Source organism: Mastigoproctus giganteus, chromosome 5, assembly GCF_048544385.1.
Source record: "Mastigoproctus giganteus isolate SK-2022 chromosome 5, ASM4854438v1, whole genome shotgun sequence".
Lineage (NCBI taxonomy): Eukaryota > Metazoa > Arthropoda > Arachnida > Uropygi > Thelyphonidae > Mastigoproctus > Mastigoproctus giganteus.
Genome location: NC_143579.1, coordinates 87390623 through 87415869, shown reverse-complemented (window position 1 = coordinate 87415869; position 25247 = coordinate 87390623). Strand labels below are relative to the sequence as shown.

The following is a 25247-nucleotide window of genomic DNA, read 5'->3' as shown; positions in this document are numbered from 1 at the left end:
TTGGAAATCTCTGGCTTATATTGTAATTATATATGTACAGTACCATATATGCTGTACTGGATAATAAATAAAAATTGATAAGATAAACAACTGTTTTATATTTCATCAAAAAAAAATCTTTCCTGGTTTAATGCTATCAGCCACTGAATGTTATCAATTTCTGTAAACCATATGTGATCACAATAAGTGGCACCCACTGTATATGCCGTCAGAATTTTTTTTTCCATCCAATTCCTTTTTTTGCTGCATTCTGTTGTTCATATTTAAATGAAATTTGGGATGGTTTGACAGATCTTTATAAACGAGCTAATTATAAAACTTCACAAAAATCTATCCACTAAGAATCGATTTATTACATGTGGGTGGATGGACAGACAGTTATGGATGGTGAAGGCATATAGGTGGTTTTTGCATATACAGTAATACCCCGAGTTACGCGAACTCTGAGTTACGTGGTTCTTGATTTTTTCGTTTGGCAACACTCCCGCCCACTATCTTCAAGGTCGTTTTTCATATGTTATTGATATACGGTGCGATGGCGGAGACTGAGAGCGAAAGATGAACAAAATTCAACTTTGCTGCGCATGAGCTGCACACATATACAAGAATTTGTATTCAAACTGTCATATTTATGTGTGCATTTGAATTCGTGCTCAACGTTTGTCGGAAATTACATCGTTTTCACGAGAGAAATGGATCGCGTCGGTCAAGCCGTATACAGTCATTCCTTGTATAACACGTGTTTACAATACACGAATTCGATCGTACACTATTTATAAATACGGTAATGATATCTTATAATATAACACGAACCGAATTGGCTTATGCACGATTCGCCTTTGTGTTTACAAGAAATGGCAGTCGAATGCAGAATCACCCCAACCGAACGCAACACGATAGGAATGAAGAGAAGATTCTGAAAATGTATTTGTTTTAGGGGAAACACATTTCACCATAATAATGTAAAAACCAACACAATTCCAGGTATCGGTATGCAATTAGATCGAGTTTACTACCAGTTTATAACAGATTCCACTAGCAGAAACGCAACTGGATTTTTATTGTTTTATGGTAGTAACCCCTAGAAATGTGAGGTGTTAATAGTGTATCTCTGCCTTTATGGTGTTGTTTATTCAGTTGCTACATGCACACAACTTTGTTTATGCATATCAAGTGTGCCTCCTCATTTTGTAATTGTGCTTTATTCCCTAAAAATGAGTAAAATACTTAAAAGGTGTGAAAAGGAAGCATCCTGGTGAAGACACTGCAGATTCAGAGAGAAAAAGAAAAGCAATTATCGATAAACAGAGGCGGACTGGGTCAAAAATTTATAGTGGCCTCATTAGTATTAGTATTAGTAACGGCCGCATGGTGGAAGAAAGCCTATGGCTTATGCTGCGCCAGCCAAAAAAAAAATCTGAACAAAACAATGATAAAAACAAAAAAAAAATAAATAAATAAAATAAATAACTAAATAATAATAATTAATAAATAAAAAAAATATATATATATAAATAAAATAAAATATAAATAAAAAGGAAATTAAACCTATCATCCTATGTGCTTCCCTTACCCGAAAGTACTATCCAGATGACCTTTGAATTTCCCCAAACTGTCAGCCTCTACCACCCACGAAGGCAACTTATTCCAGTAATTTATAACTCGCTGGCTAAAATAAAACTTCCTGCAGTCCAATCTAAACATTTCCCCCCGTAACTTGAATTTATGTCCCCTAGTTCTAGCATCATTTATAATCTTGAAAATTTCGTCCTCATTCATTTTACTGATGCCTCTCAGAGCCTTAAACACCTCAATCAAATCTCCTCTAAGGTGTCTAGTTTCCAAACTCTGCAACCCACATATTCGAAGTCTTTCTTCATAAGGACGCCCTTTTGCCGATCTCACCAGGCGAGTTACCCTTCTTTGCACCCTTTCAAGAAGCTCGATGTCTTTCTTTAGATGCGGTCTCCATACTTGAACACAGTATTCCAAGTGTGGTCTAACATAAGCCTTATATAATGAGATTATCACGTCCCTATCTCTACTTGCAAAAGTTCGATAGATCATTGATAGGACACCATGGGCCTTCCTTGCAACCTGTTTACAATGCTCAGAGAATTTCATGTCTGACCGTATCGTAACACCCAAGTCCCTTTCCTCCAGTACTGGGTTTAGTTGAACTCCACCAAGTGAATAAGTTTTTTTGGGATTACTGTTTCCCAGGTGTAATACCTTACACTTTGTTGGATTAAAGCACAGCTGCCATTTTTCTGACCATTCTTGAAGTCTATCTAGGTCTCTCTGAAGAAGCTCAGCTTGACAGTGATCATTAACTACTCTACCAATTTTAACATCATCTGCAAATTTAGACATCACGCCCTCTATCCCTTCATCAGTGTCGTTTATGAAAATTAAAAACAACAGTGGTCCTAATACTGATCCTTGAGAACCCCACTTCTTACATCAACCCAATCTGAGGAATAGCCATTTATCACAACCCTCTGCCTCCTGCCCTGAAGCCATCCTTCTATCCATCTAAGGATTTTCCCAGTGATTCCAACCTGTTCCAGCTTATAAAGCAACCGCTCATGTGGGACTGAGTCAAAAGCTTTGCTAAAATCTAAATAAACAATGTCGAAATTATTCCCTAAATCCAGCTCGTGAGTGACCCTTTCGAAATAGCGAACCAGATTTGTTAAACATGATTTTCCCTTTACAAAACCATGCTGAGTATCCTTGAGAATTTCAATTTGATCCAAATGATCCTGAATTCCACCCTTGATCATTGCCTCCATGATTTTCCCTACTACTGAAGTCAGACTGACAGGTCAATAATTTCCAACTTCTCTTTTAGAGCCCACCCTTATGTATGGGAGATACATTTGTACTTTTCCAATCGAAGGGAATCTCCCCAGAGTCTAGTGATGCGAGCATCACTAGACTCCCCAGAGAATCATACTATGGTTTATGGCCAAAATCGCACAGGCCCACCGGGATTTCCCCGGTAAGGCTTATGGCCAGTCGGCCTCTGTCGATAGAGAAAAAATATGAAATTGTGAAACGCTTTGAGCGAAATGAAAGAACCATGTGATATTGCACATGCTACAGGCCTAAATGAGGCAACGGCGAAAAGCACATGACAATTGCAAACTTGACAGGTCTCAGCTCAATTGAAAAGGGCTTAAAAATTTTAGAAAACAGACTACAACGAAGAACGCGTTATAGCTACAAAGCAAGGAATAAAAAAATTATTAGCTTGCTACAAAGAAATTCTGCGTGAAAAAAAGAAGTCTCTGTGTCGTCAGACGAATTTGTTAGATTTTATGAAGCCATCAACATCGAAATAACTTTTTTTACGTAAATCATTTATTTTTTTAATACATATTTTGTATTAATATGTATAAAGAACTGCAATTTTATTAATATTTTTCTTCTAAACTAGTGGTTTTGTTAGTTGTTGGTCCCAATTAAACAAAATTTATATGTATTTATATGCAAAGTTGTACCCCGACTTACGCGAATTCGACTTAAGCGATTTTCGTCGGACCCACCTATCGCGTAACTTCGGGGTATTACTGTATGCTAAACATTATTTTAAAATGGATGTCATCTTTGAATTATCATACAGAAATTACTACATAACACAGCTAGCTTGCTGAATCCCTTTTCATCCATTGACATCCCCTTGTGTGATATTTCATAAATGAAATGATGGTAATAGCTTCAGTAATAAATACCTCTGAAAGTTTTCCATAATTTCAACTTACTTTCGCTCATGTATATTTCATCTCAGTTCAAGAATCTGCTCAGATTACAATAATTTCTTTTCTTGAAATCAAAACCCTTGCTCTAACGACTATCTACATTATAACAGTATAGTCACTTGGTTCTAATGGTTCCTTCAATTTTTAATTAAATAAGTAATAATTTGAAATCTCCCATAAAATAGGAGATTATAAATTATATGGTGACATAAGCCTACAATAATTATAAAGTAGTCTGCACTCAAGTTACTAAATGGGTTAATCGTGCTAAGGTAGTTTGAGGTCTTGAGCTAAGAACATAATGAAAAGTAGAAAAAGAATTCTTTCCTTGTGCTAACACTAGAAGGAAAGGGATGCAGAGTTCTCCATCAATTATTTTTCTTTCTTAGCCCACACAACATGCAAATCAGCCTGTGAGTAAACACTTAAATTAACAGGCTAATCATCCAGAAGTTCCACAGAAATTATTCTAGGATTTTTTTTTTCGCAGATTGGTTTTTGAGTCTGTACAGACATATACTGGTTTGTGAATGTTGCCTAAGTTGCTGAAGCACTGCAACACTAACAGTAGTAGCAGAGTAGCAAGTGTTGCAAATATGAAAATAATGTCACTTTAAAAAAAAAAAATTAAAATTTTTTTTTTAAATTTTTTAAAATTTATGCTTTAGTAATCTCTAGTATAGTTAATTTAAATTTTTTGCTATTTATTAATAGACAATTAAATTATTTTGAAATTACCTTGTAATTTGAACCCCTCTTTTAAATCATATCTTTTATTTTAATTTAGATTTTATACGTTTTTTGAATATAATTTTTGTTTTATTTTTAAAGTATAAATGCGAGTGAATTCTGTATTTTTCTTACCTGATTTTTTGTTGGAAGTCATTTTTTTGTAATTATTTTTTCAGTTTATTGCTGATCATATTGAAACTAATTCTTTATTTCGAGAGGACAGAATATGCCAAGATTTGATAATGGAAGCTATGAAATATCATTTACTTCCTGAGAGACGTTCAATGCTTCAATCACCCCGTACTAGACCACGAAAATCTACTGTGGGATCAATATTCATGATTGGTGGAATGGATGGTTTCAAAGGTATCGTTTACTGTAATATCATAAAAATTAATAGTCACTATTATTATTATTAGTGTTATATTATTCTTACCTAATTGGGGGGGTTCCACTCCGTGACGAGTACTAGTACCAAGTGCACAGGGTGGTTATATCTAGTGTTCTGTTGGTCAAGGAACTCTGATTATCCTACAGGTGTTCGGGATTGGGACTTTCTGGAGTTCCTTGTATGTGTTCTCTGGGAGATCTATTGCTGCTAGACTGTTATGTAGGGTCTTTGGCTCCATGCTGGTGATTGACATGATCGGGATGGTTGTTACTTGTTGTATATGGCACATCTCTTTGATCTCCTGTTTTAGGTCTGTGTACATTGAAAGGACAGAATTCACGGGATATCTGGTTCCTGGTCAATGTGACACATATCTCTCTCTCTCTCTCTCTCTCTCTCTCTCTCTCTCTCTAGTGGACAAACCCACTACTTGGCAGGTATACAGGTACTCTGCATTCAAGTAGAAGGTAACTTGATGTCAGTATGGATAAATGTCATGAGTTAACCAACTTTGAAAGAGGGATGATAGTGGGTGCCCAATGCATGGGTCACACTATTGCGGAGGTGGTACAGAAATTGCACTATCCCTGTTTGACAGTACTAAGAGTGAAAGGAATACGCCATTTCTGGAGTAGCATCTAATACAGATATTGCACTATCCCTGTTCGACAGTATCAGGAATGTATCGGGAATATGTCATTTCTGGAAGAGCATCTCTTCCAGAAATGACATATTCTCCACCCACAGTGCTGTGTGGACAGCACTGTGGGTGGTAGATGAATGTGGCTGTCAACATCCACCTTGCATTGTTTGAGCCAACCAGAGAGAAACAGTGGCACAAATCACCACTAAATTCAATTAGGGAGATGCCAGAAACTTCTCCACCAAGACCATTAGGTGATCATTAGCCACAGTAGGTTATGGGAACTGCCGACCCACCAGAGTCCCATTGCTAACACCACAGCACAGGACTCTACACCTCAGTTGAGTCCTGTTTCCAGTTATTTCAAGTGGATGGAGGGTGCGTATCTGGCGGAAACTGCATGAATCTATGCACCCGTCATGTCAAGAAGGAACTGTTCAGGCAAGTGGACGGTCCATAGTGGTCTGGGTATGTTCAATTGGCACACGTTGGGACTTCTGGTACATCTAGACGCATCTCTGAATGGTCCAGGTTATGTGTCCATCCATGGAGACCATCTGCATCCCTTCATGGTCATTGTGAACCCACAGGGCAATGGACTCTTCCAGCAGGACAATGCACCTCCCAACAGAGTGGTGGTGACTAGAACATGGCTTGAAGAGCATTCCACAGATTTTTTCACCGTGGATGGTCTCCCTGTTCACAGGGCATGAACCTTGTGGAGCATCTTTGGGATGCTGTGGGAGGTCCGTTTGAGCTTTGGATCCCCCACCCAGGAATGCAATGGAATTATGGACAGCGGTGCAGCGAGCATGGATGGAAATACCTGTGGAATGCTTTCGTGAAATAATGGACTCAATGGTAGGTATGCCATGGTTTTTATCAACTCAGTGTAATTCCTGATCTTTTCCTTGTGGGTTTTCGGATGTTGCCAGCTTTGGGCACTGCTATGTCAATCAGATAGGGTCTTTTCCTTTTTGTCAACAAGGGTTATTGTTCGTTCTGTTGTGCAAGATTGTCTTGTCCATTATTATGGCTCAGTCCCAGTATAGATGTCAGTTGTGGTCTCTAGTGTGGCCTGGGGTTTGTACTTGTAATACAGTACACTTTCTTTGATCAATTAGTATTTCCTTGCTAGCTTCTGATGTATTATCCTGGCTACCTGGTCGTGTCTAAGAGTACTCCATCTGGGTGATCACCTTGCATCCTGTAGTTATGTGTTGGATCATTTCTGAGGCTAGGTGGCTTTGTCAACATGTGTCATCTGACACACCAGGTTCCTTGGTGATGTATTTTCTATAGTTCCTGATGTTGATTACCTGGCCTTGGATGGAGAGCACAAATCCTGCAGTCTTGGAGAAGAGCATCCCGTTTGTGAGTGGGATGCTCTTCTCCATGTATTGGAAGCCATTTATTCTATGTGGTGTTGATGGAAGTCTTTGAAGTATCTTCTTTCTAATCTTTCTAGCTTGGTTTGCTCTTTCTGGGTGGGAGAAGACTCCTTGCTTAGGTTGAGTGAGGCATGCTGCTTGCCTATCTTCGTTATCATCTGGTAGAGCATTGCTGTTTTTATTTAAGTAATCCTTTAGATTAGCATTAGCATTAGCATTAGTAGAGGCATTTGATGCAAGAAAGCAAGCTTATGCAGCATCAGCCAAAAAAAAAAAAAACCCACTTCCACTTCACCCCTCTGTTCGTTCAAAATACCTGTCCAGCTGAGCCTTAAACTTATTTAGGCTATCAACCTCCACCACAAGCGATGGCAGTCTGTTCCACCAACCAACCACCCGCTGGCTAAAGGCAAATTTCCGCACGTCTATCCTACATCTGTCTTTCCTCAATTTGAATTTATGCCCTCTCAGGTGATTTTTCTGAGCTAGAGGAAGAATCCCATCAGCATTGAGCATGCTTAAACCATTCAAGGCTTTATACACCTCTATCAGATCACCTCGCTGGTGCCTAGTCTCCAGACACTGTAATTTGCAAAACTTAAGCCTTTCCTCGTAAGAGCACCCCTTTGTTCCATTCACTAACCTTGTTGCCCTTCTCTGTACTCGTTCCAGCAGCTCTACATCCTTCTTGAAATGTGGCCTCCAGACCTGTATACAGTACTCTAGGTGTGGCCTGACCATTGCCTTATACAATGGAATAATCACCTCCTTATCCCTGCTGGAAAAATTCCTGTATATCATTGACAATACTCCATGAGCTACTCTTGCAGCCCGTCTGCACTGCTCAGAGTACTTCATATCTGCCTGCACAATCACCCCCAAGTCCCTTTCATTCTCTACCACTGTCAGTGTAGTACTTTACATTTGTCAATGTTAAACTTCATTTGCCACCTCTCAGCCCATCTGCTCAACCTTTCCAGATCCTGTTGCAGCAGTGTAGTGTCAGTAGTGTCCTTGACAACCCTGCCAACCTTTGTATCATCTGCAAACTTGGACATTAAGCTTGATATACCATCATCAATATCATTTATAAATACAGAAAACAATAATGGACCCAACACTGAGCCCTGAGGGACTCCACTAATAACATTAGTCCACGATGAGCAGTGTCCATTGATTACCACTCTCTGTCTTCTCCCACTCAACCACCCCTTTATTATTAGTGATCACTGTCTTCTATTGCTCGATGATGTCTATCAGATCCCTTCCTTCTTTCCAAGCTATTGCCAGTCTCTCCATGACTGATTTTGGGTGGTGTTGATGGCTCTTGGTCATCATTGTCCTTGTCTTTCTCATGATATCCTCCAGGTGCTAGTCCAATCTGTAATCTCGAAGGAGTATGTTAGCACTGGAACTGCATAGGTGTTTATGGCTTTAACTACGTTCCCTCCATTCAGCTTTGCTTTGAGCAAGCTTCTGAGTCTCTGATGAAGTTAGGCAGGCCTTGATCTACTTGTGTTCTAAATGCTGAGCGTGCACCATCCCAGGATCTCTCCCCATCATTGCTTCGATCTCTTTACCAATCGGCAGCTAGTAGTTTTGGTACTAATTTCCCCTGATGCAACCCATGGTTTTGCATTTGTCTAGACCTAATACCATCCTGATATCATTGCTGAATTCTTTGGTGGTCTGGAGTTGCTTCTTGGTTGCCGCATAAAGCTTTATGACATGCATTTACCGATATCGCGTGGGAGAGGGTTTGCAGGATTTTTCTTTCCTTTTTTGAGAGCATTAGCATTAGTAGAGGCATTTGATGCAAGAAAGCAAGCTTATGCAGCATCAGCCAAAAAAATTGAAGTAAAATAAATAAATAAAAAATAACCACTTCCACTTCACTCCTCTGTTCGTTCGAAATACCTGTCCAGCTGAGCCTTAAACTTATTTAGGCTATCAACTTCCGCGACAAGGGATGGAAGTCTGTTCCACCTACCAACCACCTGCTGGCTAAAGGCAAATTTCCGCACATCTATCCTACATCTGTCTTTCCTCAATTTGAATTTATGCCCTCTCAGGTGATTATTCTGAGCAAGAGGAAGAATCCCATCAGCATTGAGCATGCTCAAACCATTCAAGGCTTTGTACACCTCTATCAGATCACCTCGCTGCTGCCTAGTCTCCAGACACTGTAATTCACAAAACTTAAGCCTTTCTTCGTAAGAGCACCCCTTTGTTCCATTCACTAATCTTGTTGCCCTTCTCTGTACTCGTTCCAGCAGCTCTACATCCTTCTTGAAATGAGGTCTCCAGGCCTGTGTACAGTACTCTAGGTGTGGCCTGACCATTGCCTTATACAAGGGAATAATCACCTCCTTATCCCTGCTAGAAAAATTCCTATATATCATTGACAATACACCATGAGCTACTCTTGCAGCCCGTCTGCACTGCTCAGAGAACAGTGCAGACGGGCTGCACTGCTCAGAGAACTTCATATCTGCCTGCATAACCACCCCCCATATCCCTTTCATTCTCAACCACATATATCCATACTTGCTGTTGTTGAGCATGGTATAGCGGGTTGAGTGCTAGACAGAACCACAGTGGGTTCAGGACATCTCCCTGAAAGATTCCTCTCCTTATGGGGCTTGCTTATTGTACACTTCTTGTAGCCTTGCTTTATAATTATGGCATCAGTGGTTAATCACTCCTTGCATCTGTTCTACCTCTGCTTGCATCCTTTCTGCTGTTCAGCCACAATGTTCTGGCTCCCAAATGTTCTGATATCCTCTTGGTTATGCAGCTGGTCGGTGCCTCCATAGCCAGGTGGGAAGGAGCAGCAGTGCGTTGCACACGCTTCTTGATTAGACCAGGGTTCGAGCCTGTCACCACCAAATACGGAGGATGTGGAAAGGTCAGGGAATGACCACTGCACATTCCCGGAGCGATATGGCCTTAGTTGCTAATGCTCCTAAAAACCAAATAACAACAACATATGCAGCTGGTCAGGATCTTGTAAATCATTGGGAGACAGGTGAGTGGCCTGTATTTCACCAGGATTATTGTATCTTGGTCTTTTGCCTTCAGATATGTGATTCATTGACTAGCTCTGGGTTTATCTCTGCCTTATCATTTGGGTGAACTGCTCTTCTAGGTGCATGTGTGTCTGCAAGAGAGCTTCTTGTACCAGTAGTTGTGGATGTTATCTATTCCTGGGGTTTGCCAGTCCCACAACTGGAAAACTGTGGGACTTCCTGATTGACTGTTGTACTTCTTCCTCCAAAATCTCCCATTTTCTCATCTTTTGTACTTCCCTAGTTTTCTTTTGTTCTAGTTCTATCCAGGGGGCTCGACTGTTATGTCTTACTTCACTGCTCCATGTGTTGCTCCAGAACTCCTCAATCATCTTCTGATCGGGTAGTCTGTTTCCGTATTTCCCGAATCTCCTTTAGTAGGCTCTCTTTGTATTGGCGTAGTCTCTTGGTGAGTGCAAGGAGATTCTGCTTCAGTGTTTAAGTATTGAGGATGCTCTTCACTTTTCCAATAAATTTCTTACTCATATTACCCCATTGGTACTGGGTCAACTAGCCTATGTTTACTCTTAATTCTTTCTATCTTTCGCTGAAGTCTTCTTTCCCAAGCTGGCAGTTCCTTGTTTTTTTTGTTTCTTCTGCTGCTGATCTCTCTTTTCTCTTCCATCAATCCTAGTGACTGCTATGGCAGCACAGTATATGGCTGTGTGGGTGGCCTCCAGTGTTGCACTGTTGTTGTCAAGGTAATTTCCCAATTGAGATGTCTGTGGCTCTTCACAGGATTCTATTGTGTCTCTGGTTCGGTATCATGTGGGTCTTTTAGGGATTCATTTTTTTTACTCATCTTCTATTCTGGATATCATGACCTCCTCTCTTTCCACTTCAGCTGCTCTGGGCTGTATTCCTTCTTGCTCTTTCTCCTCTGGTTCCATGTTCTTTATAGTTAGTCGCTCATGTCCTGCTTGATTTTTTCCAAAATTGCAGGAGCTATCTGATTCTTCATGATGATAGTCCTTCTCTGGTCCACTATTTGCTGTTCGGTGACCTGGATATCCGGGAATCATTCCAGCCACTTGGTATGTAGTTTCCATCCTGTAGATTGTCATATCAGTCTCTAGCTTGATTATTTCATAGTATGAAGAATGTATTGATTTCAAAGCTCCACTTCATGTTTTGGCATTTTCTTCCTTCCTGGGTGGTTACCAGTGCAGTTACACAGGAAGCACTTCCATTTAGTTGTTTTTTGGGAGTATGGCTTTGTCCCCTGTATGGCTACCACAATGGAAGCCATACTAGGGACAATGCCATTTGCTCCCCTGTCCTGAGGACACTGTCTCTGATTTTTTGAACCAATCCCTCTGCCTAAGGCCTGAACACAAGTCACTTCATCCTTTGCCACAGTCTGTGCAGTATGATTATTACTTCTCTTTGATATCATTATCCATCTATGGAGGTGAACCTGTTTAGCTTCAGCTTACATCCAATGGTAGTATTAGTTCTTGGTAGTGGCATTAGATGGTGCCACTATCTACCTCAGCCATCACTTCAATCTTGGTTAAGTTCACTGAAGCAACATATGCAATTTTTTAAAATTATTATTATGCCGGTCTCCAAGTGTGATGGAGACGCATTTCTTTCCGCCGGAGCAGGACTTGAACCCGGGCCCTTCAGGCTGGTAGTCCATTGTCATAAGCACTGGGCCATCGCACCCCCTTTTATTATTGTAATATTTTTATTATTATTATCAAATTTTTGTAAACTTATTGATATGTTAGTCTGTTTACTTTCTTATTTAAAACCAATTATTTACGCTTTAGACTACCTTGTTTCTCGTGTGAAATGCAACATACATACAAAATAGAACTCAGGCTATTACTAAAACATGTGGACTGCAAGTCCACATGTTTTAGTAATAGCCTGAGTTTTTAGTAATAGCCAGCACAAGTAGAAGGATTTAATTCGGTCATAAAAGTAAACTCCTTTTTAGGATTAGTACTCCTTTAGTACTAATCATTCTGGTAATTGAGCATTTCTTTTGTGATTTCCTGTGTTTTCTTGGAAAATTAACAATTTGCTTCTCACTTGTAACATTACTGCATTACCTGCTGGCATTATACTGCTACCTCTCTCTCTCTCTCTCTCTCTTGCTCTCTTCTGCTTGTCCTGCTACTTCACTTGCAGTGTATTGCTAGTTCCACCTGTGCTCCTACTGCCCTTATTTGTATCTGCTTGGTCACTGGTGGCACCACTCTTACCTCCCGTAATGTGATAATTCTCTGTCATGGAACATGACTCCAGTCATCCAAAGAGAGACTATAGATGGACATATAAAATTACAACACCAGCTTGTATGGTAATGCACTTTCTCTGTATCTGCAGAACCTCCCAGCAGATTATCTTGTTTTAATACAGAAATCTGGCATCTGCCTGAGCCCTTGGAAAAATGGTTAAATTTCCCTTGTCCCAGTCCAGAGACTTTCTTATTGAATTAACTAAATGAAAGTAGAATCATTAAAATTATGTTATCAAAATTATTAAGTAAAATTATGAAATTAGCAATGTATAATAGAATACCAGGGCTGTTATGAGGTGCTGTTGTTGTTATTTGATTTTTAGGAGCATTAGCAACTAAGGCCATATTACTCTGGGGCTATGCGTTGGTCATTCCTGACCTTTCCACATCCTCTGTATTTGGTGGTCATGGGCTCAAACCCTTGTCTAATCAAGAAGCATGTGCTACACACTGCTGCTTCTGCCCACCTGGCTACGGAGGCGCTGTTATGAGGTGCAAATGGTAATAGAATACCAGTATCATTTGCACTACATACCAGCCCTGGGTGCCAAGTTTTCCACTGCCAAGTGATTTCAGTGCGTTATTCAAAGCATTATCTCTAAAGAGCTTTTCAGTGAATAGAATCTGTTTTGTTTCAACTATAGTTTTATTTATTTATAAATTAGAGTGCTCTTTTGTGCAACTATGGTAGGGAGAGGCCCAGAAAGGAAATCCATCTTTCTGTTTCTTTTCTAATGGTACTAATAAACTAACTCAGCTGCTTGGTCACCTTTTGGCACTACACCTGCCTTCCCATGGCAGGGACAGAAACCTGGGTGGTAAAGCTAACCCCCAGGGCCTTTCCATTGATTAAGACTGTAAATCCAAATTCCGTGGATTTGCATCAACCTGATAATGACTTGAAAACCCAAAAAGACTGAAGACAGAATGTCCTCGAGTAGGACATCTGAGTTTCCTGATTCTGTAATAAACCAGTCCATAGCCCAGTCTGTCACTATTCTCAAAGAGCAATGTCTTGAAAGCATAGCTGGTTCCCTGAGAATGGTGCAAAGACTTAAATCTGATGACCTGCTAGTTGAGATCGCCAGCACAAACCTCTGAGTCTCTTCTCAAACTCGCCTCATTTATCCAGTTAAGGTGACCCAACATGCCACAGTCAGTACCTTCAAAGTTGTAATTTCAGAATGAGACCAAATGAATGTCTTAGAGGAGGAAATTGTTTAGGAACTGCAGGATCAGTAGTTCACATATGCAAAAAACAATTAAGCTGAAGATGGATGCTATGCTTATTCCAACTTGCAGTATCATTACTGACATTTAGTTCCAGACCTCTTTCATCAGTGAAAGCTGGGTGTTTGAATTGTCACATTTATCTGTACAGCCCAAACCCAGTAATATGCTATAAATGTCAGAAATTTGGATGCTGTCAAAGAGTCTATCAAGGTGACTCAGTATATCCAAGCTGTGGATCGAAGGAACATGCCCAAGCTGTATATCAAAGGAACATGCCCAACTTGACTGCAATGCTCAACCTTTGTTTTGGCCCAGTTTTAAAGGCAGTCACCCAGCATTCTCTAAAACTTGTGAGCATAGTGTATGAGGTCAGGTGCCACCGCCAACGTAGCCTTATCAAATGATCTTGTCCCCTATCCTGATTATAAACATAAAATACAGGAAATATGTATGGAACAATGGACTCTTCTGTGGAAAAAGCAAACACATAATAAACTGTTTCAATTGAAATCTGAACCACAATTATGGACCTCCGTAAAATTAGAAAGGAAGAAGTACTTCTAGCCAGAACCCGAATTGGCCACACACACCTTACTCATCTGTTTCTGCTCACAGGAAATGATCCTCCTCAGTGCACGCACTGTTTGCAGCCGCTATCAGTGAAGCACATTCTGATTGAATGTAGCTTGTTCGACACTGCCCGACAGTCTACTTTCAGCTCCATCTCAAACCCCTTGTCACTCAATAGCATCATAGGTAATGACGCAAAACTCTCTGAATTTTTCTCCTACTTGAAAAAAATTAAAATGTATGACCAACTCTAATTGCTTCCAGAGCAGTTATCACATGTATACTTATTTACTTTGATAGGCACAATATGGCCTATGTAGCCCTTGCGCCAGAAATCTCATAACAACAACAACAACAACAGGTGCCACCGGTGGTTTCCCACATTTGCACCATATGTACTCTGCGATGGAATGCAGTACTACTGTAAAAGTCAGAATAATATAATGTCTGGTTTTTGTTTGTATAGTCTGTTGTGTCTCTGGCTTCTTGGCTGCAGTGTGCCTATTGACATCCTATGTTGCCTGTCACCACTGCTGCGAAGTGAGCTAAGCTGACCATTTTATCTGGCTAGTCTCCACCAGGGTCACCTGACCTTCCTCGACAGAGACCAAGTTAGAATAGAAAGAAAGAAAGGGATTGAGTATGGGAGATAGTTGAAAAGTGGGACTGAAAGTAGCGGTGAAAGATCGGAGGATGTAGAAGGAGGTGTCTTTTGGTTGGGTAAGTGGGGAGGGAAGAAAGAGGTGGATACTTCCTGGGCTGGGAAGCTTACCCAAGCCCAGGGAAAGTATGAAAGTTTTCAGGGCTAGGATGTCCTGAAAAGAGGAGGGCTGTTTTGGCATCCCACATCTGTTGAGGTGTCAGCACCACCTGACCTACCATGTGGTATACAGGTGAAAAATCCCATGCCTTGTGTTCAGGGCACCAGCAATGTCTTCATATGGTAGGTTACTCAAGTTGCAGACTGGATAGTTGCTATGTGACTATTGAGGTTGGGTTTTAGCCTGATTATTTCTTCTTTGTGTAAATGTAGCCTATTCAAAGTCAGAGAAGTGTTTATAATATTCCTTGTTTCTAATAAAATAATGTTCTTCACCTCAAGGAAGCAAGAGTAGATTCTGAAGTATGCTGCACCTTTGTGGGTGGTAGTAAGGGCAACAATATAGAACATGCTCCCTGTCCTCAGCTTGTCTGCAATACGCATTATGGCCTTAGCTGCCAATGCGCCATTAAAAATCAAATCAAATCAAGCTTGTCTGCAACTGCAGAGTGGGTTTTCCAGTAGTTCGAGATCTGTAAGTTTTGCATTTAGTGATCCATGTCTGGTGAGAAGGTAGATGGCATAGAGTCTAGATGGGAACCATTCTGGTGGCTTTGGGTATGTTTCATGTCTGAGAGAAATCGTTTTGTAACCATGCCTTTAGAGGACAGGGTTCATTCATTTTACCACTGTTGTACTAAGTGTGCTATGATATTTCTTTTCTCTTTTTAAGTGCGTTGGAGAGATATAGGCTGTAGCCCATGATCTGCGTAAATATTGATTTCCTATGGCAGTAACTTAATCCCTGAGCAATAACTTCTAGTTGGAGCAGAAGGGCTCCAGCTAGATCTTGCAGGGCTGGCATGCTAATGGTGCAGCAGGCCCATGTGGTGGCCAAGTAAGAAAAAAAATAGAAAGAAAGGGATTGAGTATGGGAGATAGTTGAAAAGTGGGACTAAAAGTAGCGGTGAAAGATCGGAGGATGTAGAAGGAGGTGTCTTTCGGTTGAGGTAAGTGGGGAGGGAAGAAAGATGTGGATACTTCTTTGAATGGAGTCTAGTTTTCATTTGTTTCTCTCCACAATGGTTGTATGGTACCAGACCCCCACACCATAGCATGCAGCAGAGAGAAAGACTGTCTTATAGAGTCTTGCTAGGACACGATGTTTTAAATCCCAGTCATACCTAGAAACTGGCATAACCGTCGAGGCATACTTCCTAATCTTGGTTGAGAGAGACTAAGTAGGGATGGAAGGAAAGTTTTGAGTCAACAATTATTCCCAGGTACTTGAACTGGTGATAGACTTGACTGGGGAGTTTCCGAACTTAATGGTTGGAGTTCTCATGATGCTGAGGGTCCCTTTTATTAACATTGCTCGGACCTTTCCTGGGGAGATTTTGAGCATGTGCAGGTTTGCCCATTCATGTAACTTTCTGAGGACAGTATTCTGTTTTCCTACAGGGTCACTGGAGTGTCAGCACATATAAGCAAGAGTTGAGAAAATTCAGTGTCTGAGATCAAGAGCTCATTCATGACCATAGACCAAAATAATTGTCTCAGCACTGACCCTTTGGGGCATCCTTTGGAAACTTGGTGTGATATCGATCTGTATTTTGTTTGTATCATCATGGTTCTGTTGCTAAGATAACTTTGAAGACAGGTATAAAGATTCTGGGGAAAAGCGGCGTGTCTGATATGTCTTTGGATGCTTTGCCATAAAGATTCAAAAGCACTGGCAAAGTCAATGGGGAAGGCTGCTATATACTTGTAGGAGCTGTAATGAGTGAGTGTAGAGCATCCTGTTTGTAGGACCCTGTTGATGAGGATCCTGTTCGTAGCCAGATTGCCTGGGAGAGACGAGATTGGCATCTGTATAGTGTTGGGTAGGTCTGTGGTGCAAAAGCCTCTCCAGTTTTTCCAAGCATTGGTAGGGGGCTTGTTGGAGGCTTGTCCTGTACCTCCGGACAAGTTTCTTCTTGTCCGTAGGTACAGTGCACTACATCCGAGATTCCAAAATAGTGTAGCTTCTTCCTTAAGTGCCCTGTCAGCAGGTAAGTGGTATGAAGTCCAAGAGAGTATCAGGTCAGGGAAACAGGGTAAACATGTCCAATAGCTGGTATGAACTTCTAGTTATGCCGCCTTTACCGCCTTTAGTAGAGTCATTCCACCGATTCTGCCACACTGTTCTCATGTGGTCTGTAAGACATCTCTTTTCCTGTGGTCTAGTCAGAGTTGGATCTGTAGTATATCCCAAATGTGTGATTATCCTTCCTTTGGCATGTTGGTGCAGCAGCCCACGGCCCACAATCTCCAAGTTCAGAGGGAGACATCCCGCCAGGACCTGGAGAGCGGCCCCTCGACGTGGGCACCTGCACGTGGTGAGGGGACCTCCCAGTGACGCTGCTGGACTTCCAGACTAGCATCACTGGGATCCAACGCCCACAGCCCAGGTTCCAGGCTTACATCAATGGAATCCGGCGTGTTTGCCGTGCGCTGCGACCCGTGGAAATTCGGAAAGGGGGATCCTGGTGGTTGAGGGGCCCAGCTTCAATACACCACTTTGGCCCCTGCTTCGACAAGACGGGTGGTCCTGGAAGGCCCGGCTAGGATCAATTGGCTAGTAGGCTCGCCTGCGAGGGTCAACCGTGTCAATGCCACGCCCCTACCCTCATGGTCCGAGGGACAGGATTCAGGCTGGCGGCGGTGCGGGTATAGTGTCTGGATAGCCCTGGCGTCCCACTCCCGAGCGCATTTATTGCATGCCGGGTAGTGGGCGTCCCTTTGGGCTCCGTGGTGGGTGGGGAGCCCGGGCACTGAACCACTTTAAAACTTTCAAGAATCCTGATAAACATATTCCTTCAGGGGCCCCAACGCGGTCCCTATCTGAAAATAATGACGGAAAGGCAGATAGCATTATTGCTACAAAGAGGCAGCGAACCGAACTACCATCAGGGCCTGTCCCAAGGTTCTTAATAATGCATTCCACCAACGAAACACCGATTGGTAAAATGTCGCCCTTTTTTATACAAAAAGGGTTGGACGGGTTAGCAGGTACACCCAAGTCAGTTTAAGAGGCTCCGTTCTGGGGACCTCTTGATTGAAACAAAAAATGACAGGCAGTCTGAACATCTACTCCGAGTAACATCAATCGGAGGTATACCCATAACAGTGACACCACACAGAACACTAAATTCATCGAGAGGTGTCATTTCGGAGTGGGACCTTCTCGACGTCACCGAGGAGGAAATCTGCTCCGAATTAAAACCACAGGGAGTTACTGCCGTCAAGAGAATCACTGCGCGAAGGGATGGGAAAATTGTTAAAACCAGGAGTGTTATCCTGACTTTTAACTCTCCCAAACCTCCTGATGAGATTAAAGCTGGATATATCAACTGTCCAGTACGTCCATACATTCCGAACCCTTTACGGTGTTTTAAATGTCAGAAGTATGGACATTCTCAAATGGCCTGCCGTGGAGTCCTTGCATGCGCCCGGTGCGGTGCAAAGGACCATGAAACAACAGCATGTTCAGCCACGAAACCCACCTGCATTAACTGTGAGGGAGAACATCCGGCCTATTCAAGGGCATGCCAGAGGTGGAAAGAAGAAAAAGAAATTCAACGGCCGAAGGCAGAGCTAAACATATCGTACCAGGAGGCAAGAAAAGCAGTGAAACCTCTTAACATCAAAAAACCTACCTACGCCCAGAAGGTAGCAGGGAGGTGTTCGATTGGGACTCAGACGGACATGTCCGTCCCCCCAAAAGAATCATTTACTCCCATTGCACGTTATCTTTTAAGCTCCCAAAAACCTGCACAGAAGGACCAATCAGCTGCCACTCCTATATCGATACCTCCTAATGCTCCACAAGTAACAAAAGCAAAAGAGAAGAATAAGAAAGGGGAAGTAACACCTAGTACCCAGGAAAACATGGATGTCGAGCAGAAGGAGGTACATGATGAGTCAGTTTTGGAACTCTTCGCTGAGGAAGAAATGGACACAGGACAGCGTCCATACTTCCCCAAGAAAGATAAATCCAAGACTGACAAAATTAAGCCCTCAGCACCTCGGAAGCCGCCTGATGGACCCACCAAGTCCAAATAATGGCTAAATTCCTACAGTGGAATTGTCGTGGATTCCGGCAAAATACTGACGACATCAAGGCACTCCTGCAAAAGCACAAACCAGTTTGCTTTTGCATACAGGAGACTTATTTAAAGGCAAATGATGACCCCACCATGCATAACATTACCATCATTCGTAAGGATAGAATTGTGGATGGTCCTGCCCACGGAGGAGTCGCAATCCTCGTCGGCAACCAGATCCCATTCCAGCCTTTGCAGCTTACAACTAGCATTGAAGCTGTAGCAATTCGTCTTACAGTGGGGTTCTTATTAACTGTCTGCTCTGTTTATTTGCCACCTGGGAGTGACATCCCCCAGAAAGACCTTGATGATCTTATCATGCAATTGCCTTCCCCTTGTTTAATTCTTGGGGATTTCAATGGACTTAACACTCTGTGGGGTAGTGCTGACATCAATGGAAGGGGACGAGTCATAGAGCATATGCTCACTGACAATGATCTCTCCCTCCTAAATGTGGGAACAAACACCTTCTTCCACATGCCTACCCGTACATTCTCTGCTATTGATCTTTCTATCTGCTCCCCTTCTCTCCTTCCTTCACTTACTTGGGAGGTAGAAGAAAATCCATATGGAAGCGATCACTTCCCCGTGATAACCACCCTAACTAATGGTAGACCCTGTCTGCCATTTAGTTTACCGCGGTGGAAGATTGATCAGGCTGACTGGACTGCCTTTGAACATCTGGCAAACCTTGATATCCGTACAGTCAGTCAGGAGCCAATCAATGAAGCAGTCATTCATGTCACAGAAACGATTGTCCAAGCAGCTGCAATTGCAATACCAAAATCATCCAGCCGGTTCCCACTATTCCCGAAACCTTGGTGGAATTCAGAATGCACGGCAGCAAAAAAAGCACAAAACAAAGCCTGGGGGATATTCCGCCGATATCCCACCACTGAAAATTTAATATCATTCAAACATGCACGTGCAAAAGCACGCTATGTACGACGTCAGAGCCAAAGGAAATCCTGGATTCGTTTTACATCTTCTATAACTCAGGCTACTAGCTCAAAAGTAGTCTGGGATAAGATCCGGAAAATGAAGGGAAAATATCCACCATGCCCTTCAGTGATCCTCGAGCACAACGGATGTCCAATTGCAGATCGAACTGCAGTTGCAAATATTTTAGGGGAAACATTTGCAAAAATCTCTGCAACAACATCTTTTCCCGCAGAGTTTTTGGCCCTGAAAAAGAAAATTGAGAAAAATCCACCGAACTTCTCTTCAAAAGGGCTTGAATCATATAACAAGCCCTTTTTACATCAAGAGTTAAATGCAGCACTCGCTCTCACGCATGCAAGTGCTGTGGGGCCCGATGACATCCACTACGAAATGCTAAAACACCTCTCACCACAATCTAAGGATCACCTGTTAATTCTGTTTAACAGAATTTTTATTCACAAACAATTTCCGGATTCCTGGCAAAGGGCTATCGTCCTTTCTTTCCCAAAACCAGGAAAAGACCCTAGCAATCCAAGTAACTATCGTCCTATTGCTCTGACAAGCTGTTTGTGCAAAGTCCTGGAAAGAATGGTTAATGCACGCCTTGTATGGTATTTAGAAACAAATGGTCTGCTTTCCAGGACACAGTGCGGCTTCCGAAGAAATAGATCCACTCTGGATCATTTAATCCGATTGGAAACGTCCATTCGTGATGCTTTTATTAAATCCGAGCATTTGGTAGCAGTTTTCTTTGATATTGAAAAAGCGTACGACACAGCCTGGCGATTTGGGATTTTAAAGGACCTCTATAACTTTGGTCTTAGAGGTAACCTTCCTGTTTTTATTAAAAACTTCCTTTCGAATCGCCAGTTTCAAATCCGTTTAGGATCCACCCTCTCTCGAGTTTTCTCTCAGGAAGAGGAAGTCCCACAAGGATCCGTTCTAAGTGTCACGTTTTTCGCAATCAAAATAAACTCTATCGCAGAACAACTTCCACCCACTGTAAACAGTGCCCTCTACGTTGATGACTTTGCTATATTTTGTCATTCATGCAATATGAGGGTCATTGAAAGGCAACTGCAGAAAACCATTGACCATCTTACAGCTTGGTCTTTGGCTAATGGGTTCAGATTTTCATCACAGAAGACTGTTTGTGTACACTTCTGTCGCAAACGTAATCTTCATCCTGACCCAGAATTAAGGCTTGGGCAAAATAACATCCCAGTTGTAGCAGAATTCAAATTCCTTGGACTTATTTTCGACAAAAAGCTGACATTTTTACAACACATTCGTCAGCTGAGGACAAGATGTGTCAAAGGGCTTAACATCCTTCGTGCCCTTTCGTCAACCTCATGGGGCGCAGATCGTGCTACCCTTCTTCGTCTCTACCGGGCACTTGTCCGTTCCAAACTCGACTATGGGTCTCAGGTCTATGGTTCTGCTAGAGATAGTGCACTTCGGTGGTTAGATCCAATCCACCATCAAGCCATCCGGACAGCCACTGGAGCATTTCGCACATCTCCTGTCCAAAGCCTTTATGTTGAAGCAAATGAACCATCTCTGTCTCTTCGACGTAAGCAGTTGTTCTTACAGTACGCCTTCAAATTAAAATCCCTGCCCGATCATCCCACGTGGCCATCCGTCTTTGTGCCGCGCTGGGAAAACCTCTACAACACCCGTCGGACTGCCAACAAACCTTTTGGTATTCGCATTCAAGGGCTGCTGAATGAGCTAAACTTGACGGTAGACAACGTTGCCCAGTCACCAAGGCAATTCTTTCCACCCTGGCATGCTTATTTTCCAAATTGCGACTTCTCCCTTAAGATCTGGGAGAAGGCTACTACACCGCCATCTGTCTACCAGCAACTCTTTGCATCACATAGAGAGCAGTATTCTGACTTTCTGCCAATCTATACAGATGGCTCAAAGTTAGAATGTCATGTGGGCTCTGCTGTTGTGTTCCCTCACAAAACATTATACTATAAGATCCCACAAGAAACTACCATTTATACTGCAGAGTTGCATGCAATACAAACAGCCCTAGATCACATTAAAAATCGCGACTACCAGAGGTATATGATTTATTGTGATTCATCGAGCGTGTTACAGGCTCTGGTATCGGTGAGTTTTAACCCTCATCCGATCCTGTCCAGGATCCGGCAGATTCTTTTTTTCTCTCAAGAAATTAGAATTCGATATTCGTTTTTGCTGGATCCCAAGCCACATTGGGATCTGGGGAAATGAATCGGCTGATGCCGCTGCGAAATCAGCCATTTCCCTGGATAATTATTGCCTGTCAGTCCCCTATACAGACTACAGGCAAATAATACGTTCTAAACTGCTTTCCCAATGGCAAGATTCTTGGCATGGACAGGATACAAATAAATTACATCACATCAAGCCTGTAATTATGCAATGGCAGTCCAGTCTACGCAGGGTCCGAAGAGAGGAAGTTGTTCTTGCTCGGCTCCGCATAGGTCATAGTCATCTAATCCATTCCTACTTGCTGAGGGCGGATGACCCACCTATGTGCAAGATGTGTAATGTTATTTTAACCGTCCGTCCTATTTTAATAGAATGTCCTGTTTTTATAGAAGCCCCGTCGCTTGTATTTTACCGCTTTTAATAATTTGACTGAGCCATTTACACTCAGTCAGATTATAGGTGACAGAAACAATATGTCTGACGTTTTTAATTTTTTACAATTTATTAATTTTTATACAAAGATATAAGTTTTATGCTTTTACTTTTATACCTTTTTAACACAATAATTGTTAGACGTGGTAGCCTTGGCTACCAAAATGTTTAACAGAATTTTAAAATTTGACTTGGCGCATTATGGCCTTAGCTGCCAATGCGCCATAAAAAACCAAACCAGATCAAATCAAGTCAAACCTGGAGAGCGTGGTTGCTCACCGTGCAGCATGCTCTGGTTGTCAAGAGAATTATTCGATGGATGGTTTCCAATTTCCCTCTGTTAACAGCAGTGCTTACCTTAGTGTACCAAGCTCCTGCTGCATAGGCCAGAGCCAGGATGAAGAACCCCTTGTAGAAGATGGTGAGCGCCCTCTTCTTCAGACCCCAGTCTCTGCGTATAACTCTAGTGAATAGGGTAGAATATTTCTTGAATTTTGCTCTGAGGTAACTAAGATGCGGTTTGAAGTCGAAGTGCCTATCTAGGATAACACCAAGATATTTGACTTCTGTTTGGCGTTTAATGGTTGTTCCATTTATCTTGATCTGGGGAGGCTTCATGGATTCAAGGGAGCTCTTGAGGAGTATTGAATGTGTCTTTTCTGGTGAGATGTCTGGTAGGTTCCCATTTGCCCATCCTTGCAGAACAGAACAGAAATGGCATGATTTCCATGGGTCTCCAGCTGTGTCCTGCTATTAGTTTGCAGCATCAGTATGAGATCATCAGCGTATGCCTGCGTTCTTATATTAGGGATTTCCATATTAAGGAACTCATCCAGCACAAGAGTCCACAGAAGGGACCTCTGGAGCGATCCCTGGGGGTAGCCTCTGTAGACCTGCCTGGAGACAGGGGCGAGGCAAAGCAAAGGGAGTAGTCACTGCAATCCTTCTGTCATCCAAGTATGATCAAATTCCGGGCAACAGGTTGCCCGGAATTTGGGTGCGCTGAAGTCTGGCCAGGATTCCGTGCCACCAGAAAAAATCAAAAGTGCCAGCAAAGTCTATTGATATGAGGAGAAAATACTTCATGTCACAGTTTTTTGCTGCCTCAGTTATGTTTTCCAAAGTGTACTCTTCTGAAGCTGAACTGGTTCGGCGACATCGTGTTCACTTCCTGGAAGTGAGTCTCTAATCTCTGGTATGGTAGCCGCTTGAAAAGTTTGCTAAAGGTTGAAAGCGAAACTATGGGTCTGTATGATGTTGGCCTTATCCTGGGGTTTGGTTAGATTCTTAAGTATGTCTTATTTTTGCTGTTTTCCATTTATTTGGGTAATAGCCTTCTGCAATGACATCTAGTATCCCTACTGCCTTTTTTGAGCATCTCTGGTGCACTCCAATATTCACTAGGGGGGGTTTCCTGTTTTTGATGTTCTGCTGTTATGTTCAGTTCCATGATTGTAAAGGAGGGCTCAACTGCTGTGGTACAATGAGAGGAATTTTCTTCACAGAATTTTCTCTGTTCTTCAGTCTGGGGCTCAGTTTGAGAGTGGAAGATGTGGTCTAATATGTTGTCAATTAATGATTTCCAAGTTCTGGTATAACTTCCTGGTGCAGTTTCGGTGGCTGTAACCACTTCCCCTCTAGGGACCTTGTTAGTGACAATTCTATAAGCATTTCCCCATGGGTCAGCGTTGCCGTTTGCACTGACCAGGGTTTCCCATTTCAATTACCTTTTCAATTGAAATTACCTTTTCAATTAAGAAAGCCAGAAAATAGATTTGACACCATTTCGATTAGCAATGCTGAAGCTGAGTGAGCTTTCAGCGTAAAAAAGTTGCATGTGTGCCGAACACGCATGGTAGATAGTTTATGAGAAACATCCTTTGTGTTTCGTTTAGGTATTTTGATTTCTTTTTTCTTCTGCTTAATCTTGGCTGTGTAGTTATTTCTTGCTTTGCGATACCTCCACCTGTGGCCAGGTTCTGGTGACCACCAGGGAACAGCCCTGGGGGCCGGGTGTTTCTTTTTTATGGCTATGTCCGCTGTATCCATGATTAATTTTGTCACCTGTTGCTGGAGGTCATTTAAGTTTTGGCCTTCAGTTTGGATGTTTTCTGCTCCCATCATTAGCGTCTATTAGAAGAGATCACAGTCGGCCTTGGGAATGGCATACCTTGGGGAGAGAAGTCTGGCGATCTGTGGTGGAATTAGGGTTCAGTGTAGACTGAGGGTTATAACCAGTGGTGAGCTATAGTGGGCTCGCATGGGCTCGTGAGCCCATTGTTATTTTTTTTGAAAATTTGCAAAACCATTGTTGAGATGATCATTTCTTTTACAAATGAAATCCCGAATGTAATTATTGAGTATCCAGGCTGAAACTACGGTGGGGGCGAGCGGGGCCCAATTCGCAGCATTTTAATGATGCAATCGATCGGTTATGTATTTTAAAATTGCTTCATTTTTGATTTAATTACAGTTGGACCTCTGTATAACAAACTTCTTTATAGCGAATTTTTTGATTCCCCTTGGTAATTACATTTAAAATAGTTTCCATTGAGCGAAGAAAATTTCTATGTAACGAACGGATTAGGAGAGAGAACTTTGTATGCATTGTTCTCACCTCTGGCCTTTAGGCAATTTAGGTAATTAAGAAAGTGTGAATTAAGGGTGAAAGGGATTGTTTCACAATATTAGTGGTGTCTATAAAACCTATGCAGTCACAT

The 25247-nt window shown here is 42.1% G+C and overlaps 1 protein-coding gene across 1 annotated transcript in view; it reads left to right on the top strand.

Moving 5' to 3' along the window:
* The window catches only part of LOC150085545 (kelch-like protein 5), a 380377-nt gene that overhangs the window by 230248 nt on the left and 124882 nt on the right, over positions 1 to 25247 (top strand). The window contains exon 7 of the mRNA XM_090373332.1: positions 4673 to 4862. Within this exon, the coding sequence (XP_090229458.1) occupies positions 4673 to 4862 (190 nt within the window). The remainder of the gene's footprint in view (positions 1 to 4672; positions 4863 to 25247) is intronic.